Here is a 16,388-nt window from a genome sequence, read left to right as displayed (position 1 = left end):
TCCATGTCACTGTGAAAGTGAATCCAGAGAAAAAATTCAATGCAATACAATAACAATGTGAGAAAATTCAAAATTTTTAAAACCAGGAGCTGTAAAAATTACAGCCAAGATCAACGTAGCCTTCATTGGGATATAGCCAAAAAAGCTGATAAATGCTCGTCAGGTCTGGGTATTGAAAAAAATACAGTAGTTGTTTTCGAAAACTGTAAAAATTCCTCCACAACAACACTGTTCAGAAAAAGAACAAAAGAATCATCTACATAACGATTGTAGTAAAGAGGATGATCCCTCGGTGGACACTGATCTAAGAGCTTTTCCTCCAAATTGAACATAAATACTTTTGATAAAACAAGATATAAAGGAGTATCATTGGCAACCCTTTCAAAGCTGTTTGTAAGGTTACCAATAAAAGAAAAAGTCTGTGTCCAGCAGCACCAATAATAAAAGTATTTTATAATTCTCTCTATGAAAACCTTGGTAGATATAATAAGGTTCAATAAAAAAAATTTATTCAAAATAACTCGTATCATAAATAAAAAAAGAGAAAGAACATCGGGTTAATCACAGACAGTCAAGTTCTAGATTAATTAGGTCTCTAAAAAACGAAAAAATCTCTCAGTGTAACGAAAAACTTATTTCTCATTATAGAGTAATGGAGCAATGTAATGTACAATTGCATAAACGCTAAGCATATCTTGGTTTTTCTTCGCTAGTACTTGATGTCTGTACACATATGCATGTGAGCAAACATCAAAGCACAAAAGAGCTTGTTTTTGAAATGCAGTGTCAATGACAAAATTGAGCCAAACCACAACTTTAAAAAATGCGGATGTCCAACAGTAATAATTCCTCTCAGGAAAAAACCAGAAGATCCAGAGCAGTTTTCTCATTAACAGTTGCCAGAATTCATTGTCGAAATAGAAGCGTTCCGCAACCTACAACCGACAAATAAATATTCGATTAATTATAACTGGCGACCACTTCGCCTGTCAATGCAACACCTTAAAACAAGAGTCTCCGTCACCCAGACATCATTCGTTGTTCAGACGACGTCTGGGCAAGACCAGGAGAGGCTCATTACAGAGTTATTACTGCTCAGCAAGGTCGAGTTTTCTTCGCCATGGCTTCGTACTTCACGCTGCTGCTGTGCATTTCCTTGCGGTTGTTACGGTGAGCCATGTTTTTTAATATATATTTTTTTATATAAGCCAAACTCTCTCTAGCAAATTTGTTTTATGCATTACATATTTCATCCTGATCCTAAATGGTAAAACAATGGGCATAAAATATATTAGCATCCTTAAGTAACATGAGAATCTACATATAGGCAGAATGAGAGGCTGGGAGTCTTACTATCTATACTCTGTTTTTTTTTCATCTGTCCATCGCCAGTGGTGTTTTTGTATGGTAACACTGCGTCCCGGGCTGGAAATAGTTACGCTGTGTAAGTTTTTAGGTAAATAAAGGATATCTGGTTGTACATTTGCAACTGAAAAGTGTTTTAATAATTTACTGGTTGCGAATTACACCGTTAATATTCGAAATAGAATATTGTTATTATTGTCGAATGTAAGCTGCCTTTTCGGGGTGGCGAATGGGAACAGCCAGACGCAAATTCCATCAAACAGATGCTAAAACCAAGTTACGTCATATCGTATCTGACTGAAACGCACTTTATAAAAATTAACAGTACATACTGATATACTTACGTATAATGAAGTAATACGTTGACATCTTGCCGTAGTGAACAGCGAGAGAAGCAGTTTTCCGCCAATGCGTCTGGCTGTTCCATTCGCCACCCCGAAAAGGGAGCTTACATTCAACAATAATAACAATAACCTATTTCGAATATTAATGGTGTAATTCGCATACAGTAAATTATTAAAACACTTTCAGTTGCAAATGTACACCCAAATATCCTTTTATTTACCTAAAACTTACACGTAGCGTAACTATTTAAAGCCCGGGACGCAGTGTTACCATACAAAAAACCCCACAGCCGGATGGACAGATGAAAAAAACAGAGTATAGTTCATACGAATTGACTCGAAGCAGCTCGAACACTTATGTCTGTTTTGGAGGAGAAATAAGTGAAGATAGAAGTCTAATTATATTAAGGAATTTATCCCTGAACTTATTAGGTATTGGTTAAAATATTTTCACCGAGTTGGAGTTTATATGACTGGAATACATTACTATGACTACTATAAATGATGCTGGAATTATAGCTTCAGAATAAAAACACACTGGCTTGACAGATTTGAGATAGTCATCAACTCCCTGACTGTTAATAGAAAAAAAAAGAAAAAACTGATCTATCTGACAGCTTCATTGTCCTAGCATATCCAGACCAGACTGAAAAGAGAAAAGGGGACGATAGAGTGAGGCTTCGCAGAGAAAATGTTCAAAAAACCAACGCCACCAGCATTTCCTTGGCTCCTTTCTGCAAGTAAAATGAAGTGTAATGAAAGTTATAATTTTGACAGAGAAGTCGGAACATACATCCTGACTGTGAACACTAGAGCGATGGGAATGGTATAGACATCAGATGCACGGCTCATGTGATACTATAGTACTATTATGGCAATATTCGTCATTTTACGCCTCTGGCAAAACCAGTGATACAACATAACTACATCGAGCAAACGGAATAGTGAGATAGTACTCGATTTTGTTATAACCCAGAGACTGAATGAAGCAGAAGCCAACCCTAGTTGTACAACAGAACAGATTATGTCAACACAACCAGCCTGGTGCGAGTTTAAATAGAACGATGCAGACTTGGGATCGTCAATACTTTGGTTAGTATCAAGGAGTATAGCTTTGACGAGGACATGAAGAGTGTCGTTCTGTCGCTTGACTAAGAGACATCTTATCCTTTGCATGAAGAACAAGTCTCCCCATTACCTGGTGCAGTTTCCCTAAGTCTGAGGACTGATTAAGCAGGTTCGCATTTTATGGCAGCAAAGAAAGCAGGGCGAAGATGACATGTGGTATCCAGCTGGGGTGAATTTTTTGTTTTATAAACGGGATACTGTCATCCTCATTATATCATTCGTGTAATATATACTCTGTATATATATATATATATATATATATATATATATCTATATATATATATATATATATATATATACATATATTATATATTGATAGAGATATATATATATCATATATATATATATATATATATATATATATATATATATATATATATATATATATAGCTGATAGATATACATATATATATATATATATATATATATATATATATATATGATAGTATATATATACATATATATATATATATATATATATATATATATATATATGTGTGTGTATATATATATATATATATATATATATATATATATATATATTAACCAAAGCCTTTTCCCCTGAGAAAAGTGGCTCTTAGAAAGTGCTTCCCTTTTAGTTCTCAATAATAGTCTACACCCTTTGTTTGGACAAGCAAAGTCGACTAATTACATGCTACGTAATTCACACACACCTTGATGGATAGAAAAATAATTCTTATTTTTCCATCACAGATGAATATAACACTATTACATAATCTCTTACATAACGTATATCTTTTTTTTCTGCTGGTATTCGATGCGGGTAAATGGGTGTGAGCGAGCACTCAAGCACAAATGAGCCAATGTTTGAAACGTATTATGGAAAGTCCAGATCGTCCAGAAGAATTTTCCTATTGTTAAAGTTGCCAAGGTTAGATACGCTACAAATTTTTAAAACATAATATCTTCTGTGGCGTCAAGAAGAAGAAAAACCATGAATGAAACCACGACGGCTACTCGCAGTAGACGCCAATGTTGACACAGTATCGTGCCTCGAACTCCACCAGAAAACTATATACATTCGATTATTATACTACTTCATCGGCAACCACTTCACCTGGCATGCAACACCTAAAACAAGAGCCTCTAGTATCTTGTTTACCATTCGTTGTCCCGTCCGTCGTCTCGATAAGACGCGCAGAGGATCTTTCCGTCATTACGTGTTATCTTCTAGAGAGGTTGCGTTTGTTCGTCATGGCTTCGCACTTCGCGCTGCTGCTGTGTATTTCTCTGGCAATTGTCGCGTGAGTTGTTTCGAGATGTTTGTTTAAACTCTCTTGTAAATCCTAGGCATTGCATGACTCATGTTGATCCTAAAAAGCACAAAAAAATATCAGATGGAGTATTAGTTTCTTTATGTATCATGAAAAAGTACATAAATCTTTTCTTCATGTAACATGAAAATAATTAGTGTTGTGAGGAAAATAAGTCAATATTATCGAATGAATTCATGTTTTTATATTATTTATATAAGCCAAATTCTCTGGCAAATTTTATGCATTACATAACTCATCCTATCCTAAATGGTAACGATGTACATAAAACGTATTAGCATCTTTCAAGTAACATGAGAATCCACATATAGGTAGAATGAGAAATGGGAGTCTTGCTATCTAGTTCATACGAATTGACTCGAAGAAGCTCAAACATTATGTCTGTTTTGGAGTTAAAATAAGTGAAGACGATGTAAGTCTAATTATATTAATGAATTAATCCCTGAACTTATTAGGTATTGGTTAAAATATTTTCACTGAGTTTTAGTTTATAACTGGAATACATTACTATGACGACTAAAAATGACGCTGGAATTATTGCTTCTGGATAAACACATTGGTTAAAACAAAGGCTGACCTGTCAAACAGCTTCATTGTCCTAGCTTCCCCCCAGACTTGACTTAAAAGAGAAAAGTGGACGATGGAGTGAGACTGACCCATAGAAGCGACACAATTTTGGCTTGTAGAGAAAATGTTAAGAAAAATCAACGCCACCAGATTTTCCACGGCTCCCTCGGCTTAAATTTCCTCTTACATCTAGTGCAAGGCCATTTGTCAGCAGGTGAAAAGTGTACGATAATCAATATCAGTTAGCTAATGGAAATTACTTTTATTTTTATTATTTGCAGCGTTTTTGGAGAGAACTGTGGTGGTCGCTCTTGTGACTACATTGCACAGATCGAGACACTTAACTGCCCTTACGGGAAAGTATATAACCCGTGCAGATGCTGCACTGAATGTCGTAAGGTTAGTTTCATCTCTTCCTGAGTACTGGAAGCCAGACTTGCCGTTTTAATTTTTTGTTAAAACTTTTTACATAAGGGTGGATCTGTCGCCGAGCGCGTTGCAGAATGCGTTAATTTTAAACGGTCTGAATGGCAAAAGCTCATTCACTTTGTGGAACAATCTTGACTGTAGAAGGGGGGGAGCACTGAAAACATGAAATTTTTATTAAAAATATAAAGTTGCTATCCTGAAAATCTTACATGTAAATAGGTATTTCTTGCAATAAATAATTTCTTTGTCTTACATAATTGCTAATACTATTCTTAAAGAAGACTAGGAAATTTTATATCCCCATTCTTCGATGGATATTTCTCCTTAGAATACATTATACCTCCATTCTAGGGCGAGGGTGAAGAGTGCGGTGGCCTCTCAAACGTCTTTGGCACCTGCGCAGAAGGGCTGGTCTGTCGCGGGGGATACGGCATAGAGAGACCAGGTCATTGCAAGGCCCAGCGACCCTACGGGCGGAAATAAGAAGCCTCCGTGTCTTGGCTGAGGACCGTTTCCGAAGAAAGGGGAGGGCGGTTGGTGAACCTGCTTTCTAGCTGGGTGGAGTCGTGGAGCCTGTACGAAAATGACTTGAAAAGATTTTTGGCTTACTCCTGCTCTGAGATTCAGCAAATCAAACAGTAGAGGTCTCATTTATTACTTGTACCCTTATTCCACAGCGGTTGTCGTTTTAGTGACCAATTGGTTACAATATGTAAAGTTGTCATTAGATATCAAAAGTTGCCGTTAGGTTTCAAACTTTGAAACTTGATAAAATAGATAATCAATTCGGGAATTTTTATTTTCCATAGATATAAATGCATCTTTTTATGAGTATCAGTAAATCGACTGAAAAACTTCATATCTCACAAGAAAACCTGCTCTGGATGAGTGATGTCTAGCAAGTAGACCCTGGCATCAAGCGAACCGGACTAGTTTATAATTGTAACTCAGAACCTAATACTTTTCCCTACAGCGGAGCAGAAGAGATCAAAATGAACTTTCAAACTATATTGCAGTTTCTCAAATTACTTGTTGTATGTTGAAGACTAAGTGGGTGAATCATATACTCCAAAAGAACTTTTACGGCTGTAGTGTTTTGGAACTGATACAGGAAATAAAAGCTTGCAAACCTTTGTAAGAACAGGTTCAGGATGACAAGTATCAGGGAGAGGGACATACTCAGCTGATTGGTTAGTTTCAAAGGCTCGATGAAGCAGTTCAGCCTTTTCCTTTTTTCCCTAGGGCCGGTAACCAATCTACAATTATCTCTCAGTAGTGGTGGAATGGATAGATGATGACAATTTGGTTCACCACAGATGAGAGAAAGTAATTCCTTCAAGTTTCCTCTTCAAGGAATTATTGTAATTTCTCTTGGCTGTAAGTTCTATTCGTAGCACGGCGAGACTCAGCACAAATGGTGTCATTTTCTTCTGAACGATTTTATCGCCATATAACAAACCGTAAAATGTTAAGAGACATAAAAATTGAGTTTTGATAAAACAAGAACCGGAATTGCAGGTTGAAAATTATTAGTTACAAATTTCCTTGGACATTTCACAAATAAAGGTTTTGGATAAAAATATTCATTCAAGTCAATTCTAAGACATTTCACGTCACTGTACAAGTGAATCCAGAGAAAAGGCTCTATGCAATAAAGTAACAGTGCTTAGTAACTTGAAAATTAAAAGGAGGAGGAGACTACAGAACTAGAGAAATGTTGGTCAGGACTGGCTATTAAAAAAAGCGCAAGCAGTTCTCGTTTTCAGAAACTCTAAACTTTGCTCAGAAACAACCATGTTTAGAAAATGAGCAAAGGAATCATCTACGTAAAGTTTGTTGTAAAGAGGGAGAGACCTTGGTGGACTCTGATCCAAGAAATTTCCTCCAAAGGGCCATAAAAATATTTGCTAAAACAGGATCTAGTGAAGGACCCTTGGTAACCTTGTCAAATGTGTGTGTAAGGTTACCATTAAATAAAAGTCAGTATATAATAGAGCCACGTATATAAGCCTTTTAAATTTCGCCCCCCCCCCCCAATAAAAAACCTTGGTTGAGCTAATCATATTTAATAAAAAAAAAAATCTTAATAAAAATAATTTGTATCGTCGCTTCCAACGGTACATCAGTATCAAGAGAAACGTCATCGAGGTTAAGATATAATACATCAAGGTTCGATTAATTAGGTCTCCAGCAAAGGATACAAATCTTCTCTCAGTGAAACGAATAACTAATTTTTCCATTATAGACGAATCTAAAATTTAAATGTTTATCTCGGGGTTTTGTTTCTGGTGCCTGATATGTGTAAATGCATGTGAGCGAACGTCAAAGCACAAAAAAGCTCATTTCCGAAATGCATTGTGTTAAATGACAAAACTGCCAAACAACTTTCAAAAGAGCGGATGTCCATCATGTAAATTCTTTTCCGGAACAAACCAAATGTTCCGGAGCAATTTTCTCTGTTAAAAAGTTGCCAGACGTATATTACTGTCACAATTTTTGAAATAAATTCTCAATGGCGTCTTCGTGAAGAAGAAAACCACGAATAAGACCATGTCTACTCGGATTAGAAGTCATTATTTACACATAACGTCGTATCGCAAACTCCAACTGACAAATAAAAATTAGATTATTGTTTCATTGGCAACCCCTTCGCCTGTCAACGCAACAACACCTTAAAACAAGTCTCCCCGTCAGGCCGTCACGGCGTCACCCAATTTCCAAACAACATTCGTTACTCAGACGACATCTAGGCAAGAACAGGAGAGGCTCGTTAGTATTACTTTGCTCAGTGTGGTTGCGTTTTTCTTCGTCATGGCTTCGTACTTCCCGCTGCTGCTGCTGTGCATTTCCTTGGCGGTTGCCACGTGAGTCATGCCTTTTTTATGCCAAACTCACTTACTCTCTTTTTCTCTCACTTGCAAATTTTATTCATCCTGAGGTAGGGTACTTATCCGCGGCGGCCTAGACTATGGCAGTTGCGGTTTTTCTATGCAGTTTTACCTACTGAACTAGAATTTTATGTAATATTTATTCGGACGACTGTAATTAAGCCCCCAGGGGCCAGTGCTAAACACGGCGAAATACATTGGACGCCCCAATCCCTAGTGGATGTCGTATCCGCGGTTACGTTCCTTGCAGTCCGTGCGGACTGCTTCTGTAGAAATACTGACCGACCTATCAATAAGACAATTTCACTGACCTACCTTACCCAGACCTGACTGAAAAGAGAAAAGGGAAAGACAGAGTGAGATTGACCTGTAGGAAGTGACACAATCGGGTTAATTGTCCTCTATTACATCTTATTCAAGGCCATCTGTCAGCAGGGGTAGTCTACAATAACCGTCAATATCAGTTGGCTAATATTAATTACTTTTATTTTTATTATTTGCAGTGTTCCTGGACGGCTCATTAGCAGGTGTCAGGATTGTCGACTGGTCAAATGTGGGGGAGGTCCAGAGACACGTAACTGCACTTACGGGACAGTAATGAACCCGTGTACGTGTTGCTTTGAATGTCTTAAGGTTAGTTTAATCTCTTCCTCAGGATTGGAGGAGAGACTTTTCTTTTTAGTTTTACTATTAAAACTTTTTACACATGGGTGGTAGTTGCTATCCTGAAAATCTTACATGCAAATGGATATTTTATTGCAATAAATAATTTCTTTGGCTCAGATTCTTGATATTCTTATTCTTGAAAAAGAAATGTTTTCCTTGAAAGTAGCAGCTGGATCGGAACTGTCACGTGTCCCATTCTTCCACAGACATTTCTCTTGCAAGTAACGACTTTCTGACATTTTTATGATACATTATACGACTCATTCCAGGGCGAAGGTGAAGAGTGCGGTGGCCAGTTAGACGTCTTTGGCACCTGCGCAGAAAAGCTGACCTGTTACAGAGGGTGCGGTATGGAGAGACCAGGTCGTTGCGTGACCAAGCTAACTAAAGGACGGTAGTAAGAATTCTGAAGTGGTTGGTGAACTTGCTTTCAGAGAAGCTTGATTGGAGCTAGCAGAGTGGAGCCGTGGATTCTATAAAAAGATGACTTCAAAAGATTTTTTGGCCTCTCTTCCTTTGGAATTCAGTAAATAAAATGGTACATGGGTCTCATTTATTATTTGTAGTAGCCTTATTTCACAGTGGCTGCTGTTTTAGTTACCAGCTGGTCATAAGATATCCAAATTTGTTATTAGGTATTAAAAGTTGTCATTAGGTTTTAAATTGTCAAAACTTAATAAAAGCATCATCAATCATTTTCACAGCATCTAATACTTTTCCTTACCAGTGGAGAGAAGAAATAGAAAAGGAACTTTCAAACTACATTGCAGCTTTCTCAAATTACTTGATGTATAGTAAATGACTCCACGTGGGTGAAATCATCTACTTCAAAAGAACTTCTATGATTGTACTGATTTGGAACTGAAAACGGAAATAAAAAAAAAGCTTGCAAACTTCGTAAAGGGGTTAGTGCCATCAGTGCCTCACGTGATCCAATTGGTGAAGCGAGTTTGAAGAGCATCGTCTGCCCCTAACTACACCCACATTTTTTAGCCAATTACTTTACCTTCATTCCCGCTTCTTGTCTTCAGTCTTGCTGGCCAACCTCTCGAACTATCTTTTTGTGCAACAATGTACTTCTCCCCCACTACCACCTCTGAATCCTTATATGTACTTTATCTCCTTCGTTTTCTGTTCTTTTAAACCAGAACTTTTTACAGGTAATTGGAATTTGCCAGCAATACTAGTGAAATGAAGTATTTCCTACCATGACCTGGCAATAGAGCTGTTGCTTGCAGTGGGAATTACTGTCTTTGTTTTTTCTTCCAATGCCAACTAAACATGACATGTCCTGCAATGCAAATCTCTGGGATCTATGCAATTTAGGTCACTTATCTTTATATTTTTTTTTACATGTTCTTAGATCCTCACACACTTTGATCCTAGAGAATTTTACAGTTCTAAAAACAAGTCCGAAAACCTTGAATAATTAAGTTGACTATATCCCAAATATGAGAAATATATTGCAACATAACCTGGAAAGCTATGACAAAGGTTAAATTCCCACTAGACTTCTGAAGTTATACTTCACCTACTCAACTCCAGATAAATGCCTTACGGAAACTACCAGAAAGTTAGTTGCTTCAATACACCTATACATTATTGGCAGCCCCATCTACACAACTTTGCAACTCGCCTAAATCTCGTCCAAGAATTCTGGATATCATGACACCATCTTTTCCTCTCCTCTCTCATAACACGTTGCTAGATCATACATTCTCGAGGTCAACCTTGTCCTTCGTTCTTCTACGAAACCAAATCACCTCAAAGCATTCTGATCCAAAACTATCGTTTACGCAATCCAATTTTAAGTACTTTCTATTTATATACATATGTATAAATAAAGGTTTTTTGCCACGAAGGAAAAAAATGAAAGAGGCGACCGAAGTACTTGGCTATCTCGCTTTTTCATTTTTTTTTCCTTCGTGGCAAAAAAACCTTTATTTATACATAGCATCACGTTTATATACTTCGTGATCAAGTTATTCATATACATATGTATATATATGCAAATATGATTCCCGCATTACATTAGGTAAGCGTGTAGCACGAATGTCAGGCAAACCAACACACAGTATTACACACAGCTCTCTCTCTCTCTCTCTCTCTCTCTCTCTCTCTCTACTCTCTCTCTCTCTCTCTCTAGCACTGACACCTCTCTCTCTCCAAGCAATCTCTCTCTCTCTCTCTCCACCTCTTTCTCTCCATTAACTAACGGTAATGAAAATGAGAGAGTCGCATCATAACATTAAATTTATTAACAATGAATAAATAATTAATCAATCAAGTAATCAGTCTTACAGACTAACTCAAAAAACCCCGAACAGTAAAATGTCTAATAGTAATGGTAGTCACCAAAAAGTCTACACCCCTCTGGGAACCCCTGTCCCTCCATTGCCAGTTCTGCCAGAACCGTCTGTTTCAAAGACAAAGAACACATCCCGGTAAGTACACATAATTGTTTAGCACAAAATCTAAAGATCAGATATTCTTAAAAATGTCAAACAGACAACAAGCGCTCTTTGGCTAAAGTAATCTTAACACTCACCCAAGCAGTCGGAACACTATAAGCACTATGTAACAAAGACTCCCGTGAGCACCACGGCATCTTGCCTTTCTCTCGAAGACGCCTCTATCAAAATCCCCCATAGACTTGGTTGGGTATTCAACATTATTAACAGAAAAGAGGCGCACATGAACATACGAACACACAGTTCGTTAACGCCTCACAATTTCTAGCTTCATCCAGTTTTTCACAAAGGCACTTTGAGAAGAGTTCATAAACTGTTGTGCATTGACTTGTCTAACTATGTTTTTATCTCACGCAACCCAAGAAAAACTCATTCATCAGCTTTCTCAGGTCGTTGCTTCTCACTGTTCTCCACATTCCATATTATTATAATAAAAAACCCTAGGCCTACATGGCTCGGCCACTACCACCGCTAGCCCCCGCCTAGCAAAATACGCTATATAATCTAAAACACATTGGCCGGCTCAAAATAAAATATAAAGTAATAACTGCACGTGTCTGGCATTATAAAATAAAGTCTGTTACTCTTATAATCTCCCAATAACACTAGAATTTTTCTCTCATTTTTCTGCATTGTTTCGGATTCTTGAATTTTGTATCCCTCTTTGCTTGTCTGCAAGTAGCTGCACAGACAGTAGACTGTAGGAAGACGGAACACCTCCCTCATTGTAGAAGACTTCTCACGACTTCTGCAGATCCCCAAAAGACACGCTGTTGAACTCTCGCGATCACCATCATGGAAACTATTGTAATCACCAAAAACGGCAGCAAACCTCTCTGCACGGCTGGTGGACGTCTGCTGGCGTTAGGAAATGACTTTTGGTGTGTCAGTATGTCAGTCAAGTCTTTGGTCAATCTAAGAAAAAATTAACCCAGACATACTACTTCTATCAAACAATGATCTCAAAAAGTCAGAAATACTAACTGAACGTCTCCCAGTTAACTCCCTTAATATGACTACTAAATCATAAGTCATTATCAACAACTCTCAAAGAAAGAAAACATCAAGTTCTCCAACTCAATTCTCCAAATCACACATCAGCCACACAACAAAACTCAGAAATCACAGCAACTCCACGGACTTCTGCACTCACATTTCAAACTCGAATGTTATCACAAGAAACAAAAAAGAAAAAATCGTAATGAGCCCAAGGAAAAAAAAGAATCACCCAAAATGTCTCTCAAGCTCTGATATCTAAACAACCCACAAAATCAGTAAAAAATCTCCAATGTTTAACAGCAAAAACCCCTTTACTGCTCAATAATTAATCACAATGAGACTTAATGTCAAACTCCCATTATATGTAAAACAGCAACCCCCCGAAAAAAAAAATTACATCTCCCGGTAAAAAGGAATGCTATTTAAAACTCAATCCCCAAATTATATCTCTCATAGGGAATAAAGAAAGAAAAAAAATAAAAATAAAGATAAAAAAAGGATAATCACAAGTAGATTTCCACAATCACAAAATACATAATACATGTATAGTATGCATAACTCCCGCGTTTTTTCCAAGAAATGCTCCATGTAAAGTTATGGAATTTGCCAGAAAGCAAACCATTACCCATGCGCTTTCGTGAAATGCTATTGTCAACATTTCCAGATATTGCAAAAATTCTGATCTATCACCATCAGAGAAAAGGAACAGCACAGTGCTTGTCAGCAGAAAAATCGCCTGCGGACATAATGCTCAAAAACAGATGCATAATAATTGTCTAGTCAGGCACATAAGTTTGGAAAACTCATGATTCTACAGAAAAAGGTCTAACTGACACATTTCACAGAATTAACTCCAGGATATGACTAATGTGTTAAACAAAAACTGTCTCAAAGACTTATTCTCTCACATGACACAGCCCAATTATATGCCTCCAAAATATCGTAATGCAGTAATGACACTCGCCTCTAAATAGTCCCGAAACCAAAGAGAAAGAACCACAGAAATCTTCTCTTGGCTCGAAAAAACTCCATAACCACAAAAAAAAGGGTCACCTGCCAAAGATTAACTCCAACTCCATATATTTCACCATATTAATAATAACACCACTCCGGTTATAAAAATATTTCCTCCATTTGGTTAATAACCAACCCCCTCATATTTCTCTCTTATTTCTCCAATAGCCACATGTTATTAAAAAATAACACCACTCCCGGAATAGGAATAATCACCTCTATTTCGGCAAATAAAAATTTACCTTTACTATTTCCCAATACTCCATGTGGAATAAAATAAGGCTCCAAAAAATATTATCTCCAAAAAAATGTGCACTCAAGGCATCTAACTCACACACTCACAAATATTGCCCCATAATCTCCAAATATGTGTCTCCATTTACAACAAAGATGGCTGCAAAATAACTGAACTAAACATAGCTCTCATCACATTGGCAAATATCAAAAATGGCCAAAATATATCCCCAATATATTATATCTCAAATCATAACTCAAAAGAATATATTCCTCAATTATAACTCCAACTAATATATCTCAATTATATCTCCAATTCTCCAGAGAATAACTCAATGTTATAGTCAAAAACTATAAAACTCTCTCCATTTAGCATAACTGCTAAAAAAAGGCAAAAACTCGGCAAATAAAACTGTATAGAAAATTCTAGAAAAATCACCAATGTGCCACAACTCCTTATAACAGAACTCCAAGTTCAAAGTGTCTTAGCCAAGACTTCTCCATATGTACTACGACATAGGCCCCTTAGAAAAACTTAGCCAAGTTTCCTATCTCTCATAAAATTGTCACAAATACAACAAATGTATGTGCAAGAAAACTCACAATTTCTGGAACACAAATATCCAAATATCCAGAGAAAAATGTAGTGCCATTACGTATGCATTCAAAACTTGCAAAAATTATCCCGTCCCGTATTTCTCTGCCAGCATCAAATAGCTGAAACACAAACACGTTCCTGAATAATAACTCTAAGTCACGAACTGAGACATTAAAAAATATTCACACCAACTGGAGAGGAAAAATAAATTCAAATTCACCCTTGGTAAAAAAAACTTGTCAGCTATGGCTAACTTCCAAAAAAGGAGAAAAGAAAAATCAACAGCCTTGTTCACTATCTCCCGTAACTCACTTGATGTCAAGCAATTATCTGCTGAACTCATAAAAAAAAAGAAAAACAAAAAATAATGTGTTGTTAGTTCCACCCAAATTCACAAAAGATTTCACCTCCCTTGATAGTATTACAGCACCCACGTATTAGTATATAAAAAAATCAGTATCAGAAGTATCATTATCAGCAAAACCACCAAAAAATTTGCTATCATCAAAATCACCAGTATCAGTATAAAAAAAAATATCACCAATGTTAATGCTTATCCATCCTCCAAAAATTCAGCACAAAACTCCGCAAAAGTTCAGCAAGATTCAACACAATTCACCAAGATTCAGCCAGATTCACTAAGATTCAGCAAAACTCATCATCGTGAATGACTGAAATATTCTCCAAAGTCACAAAAACTCAACAAATAACTAACCCAAGATCTCTCCCATTAATTCATTGTAATAATTCTCCATGAATAATTATCTGTAATTATAAAATAATCTCCCATGAAATATCTCAAATCTCTCGCAAAAACAAATGTCTCCCGTGATGATAATTATACTTAAGCAACCCTCCCGTAACCACATCTCAAGTATAATAATAATTAATAATAATAATAATAATAATAATAATTCTCCATAGTAACAAATCTCTTGCAAAGATCTCAAGTAAGGGTGAAATTCAAATAGCATACACCAGTAATGCTGAACCTTATGACACACAATTTCTCCAGATGCAACACCATACATCACCACTCGGCACCATTTTCAAAGTAATCCCTCCAACGACAATAAAAAAAATAATAATAATCTGTGTCTCCCCATTATATTTGTGTCTTCCAAGGCACAAGGAAAACATATAACACATCCCGTCCACGTTAACTACTTTTCCCCTCATTCACGGAAAAGAAAAATCTCTTTATTTCCTTTTCTCTTCCTCCAAGAGAGAGAAAAAAAATCTCTTTTCTAAAAAAAAAAGACTCTACGGGCGTTTCACTTCATCAACTAATCAATCAGCTGATGTCCTGGCATTTCATTGTCAAGGCCAGACTTGTCTTCAACAGCCCGACAAAGAAAAAAAAGAAAGGGGGAGTTCACCCACACTGAGAAAAAAAAAGGTTTCTCCCTCCCGTAAGCATTGAAACATCCCTCAGTCAAGCGATAGGACACTCCCCCGAGGCATGCACTAGTACCCATCTCCCCTTGAACAGTGTCTGAGGACCCCCTCCCAAGGTATACAAGGTATACACCAGTACCCATCTCCATGCAATATCTCTCGAGTGGGAGGCCCAGTTGGGGTAATCCCTCCATGCAACTTTCAACCCAAGGGATGCCAGTACCCTCGCAATACCCCTCCCTCGAGGCAGGCCATACTCCCCTTGCAACGCGCCCTCTCTGCGCGGTAAGCAGAAATCTGCTGAGCCCGTGAAATTGTGGCCGCTCTGTCCTCTAAGCCAAATATGCTTATCTAAACACAGTTCACAGTATATAAAATATCTTATACACCCTCATATTAAACAAAGACGAATACGTCTATTATAAACAGGCGCAAATAAAGAAAACACGTCACTTTGCTACTATGGGGAAAGAAAGAAAGAAAATTTTTTGACCTCTTGAACCAATCCCATTACACTGAAATATTTAAAACAACCCTCCCCTTTGATAAACAATAGTTTAACACTTACCACTCCATAATGGGAACAAAAAGAACTCGGAATTCGCATAGAATACGTAAAATCTCGTTGGGCACAATGCAAACGCGATCGGCAAGATTGCCGGCACCTGGCAACTCTCACTCACAAACCAGACTGAGTTAGTTTCACGCCCCGGAGAACTCTCGGTACGGGCAAATTTGATAACTCTAGTAGAAATTTCTTTCCTCATCCCACATCCACGGATGGATATTTCTCTACCCCCTTCACTTAGCAACTGAGATCCAACAATTTAACAATTTTCACAATCCCACAAAGGCTTTTGTCGTTCGAAAAACTATCGCCCCCTTCCCCCCCCCCCCCCCTAAGCCACAGCCCATAACCCCTATCTTGCTAACTGGTCACCTATATATCTTCATTGGCATTCCTAGGCATAAAAAAAAACTCTTTTATACCA

General features: G+C 37.3%; 2 protein-coding genes across 2 annotated transcripts in view; both read left to right on the top strand.

The window, feature by feature from the left end:
* Positions 1-9,229, top strand: part of LOC135200786 (single insulin-like growth factor-binding domain protein-2) — a 115,139-nt gene extending 105,910 nt beyond the window's left edge. Inside the window, exons 2-3 of the mRNA XM_064229433.1 lie at positions 8,520-8,649; positions 8,952-9,229. Of these exons, the coding sequence (XP_064085503.1) occupies positions 8,520-8,649; positions 8,952-9,080 (259 nt within the window). The 3' untranslated portion in view covers positions 9,081-9,229. The remainder of the gene's footprint in view (positions 1-8,519; positions 8,650-8,951) is intronic.
* Positions 4,038-5,913, top strand: LOC135200785 (insulin-like growth factor-binding protein 7). The gene is made up of 3 exons (XM_064229432.1): positions 4,038-4,102; positions 4,981-5,098; positions 5,480-5,913. The coding sequence occupies exons 1-3, from the start codon at positions 4,053-4,055 to the stop codon at positions 5,609-5,611; spliced, it is 300 nt and encodes a 99-aa protein (XP_064085502.1). The 5' UTR covers positions 4,038-4,052; the 3' UTR covers positions 5,612-5,913.
* Positions 9,230-16,388: the final 7,159 nt, after the last annotated feature.

Source organism: Macrobrachium nipponense, chromosome 27, assembly GCF_015104395.2.
Source record: "Macrobrachium nipponense isolate FS-2020 chromosome 27, ASM1510439v2, whole genome shotgun sequence".
NCBI classification, from domain to species: Eukaryota; Metazoa; Arthropoda; class Malacostraca; order Decapoda; family Palaemonidae; genus Macrobrachium; species Macrobrachium nipponense.
Note: the sequence above shows the minus strand (reverse complement) of the source record. Positions and strands in the feature narration are given on the sequence as shown.

Bases quoted from the DNA above. Each gene is read 5' to 3' on its own strand.
- LOC135200785 (XM_064229432.1), top strand. From the start codon at position 4,053: ATGGCTTCGCACTTCGCGCTGCTGCTGTGTATTTCTCTGGCAATTGTC. The intron at 4,103-4,980 runs GTGAGTTGTTTC...TATTATTTGCAG, and splicing joins ATTTCTCTGGCAATTGTCGC to CGTTTTTGGAGAGAACTGTG. The intron at 5,099-5,479 runs GTTAGTTTCATC...CCTCCATTCTAG, and splicing joins GCTGCACTGAATGTCGTAAG to GGCGAGGGTGAAGAGTGCGG.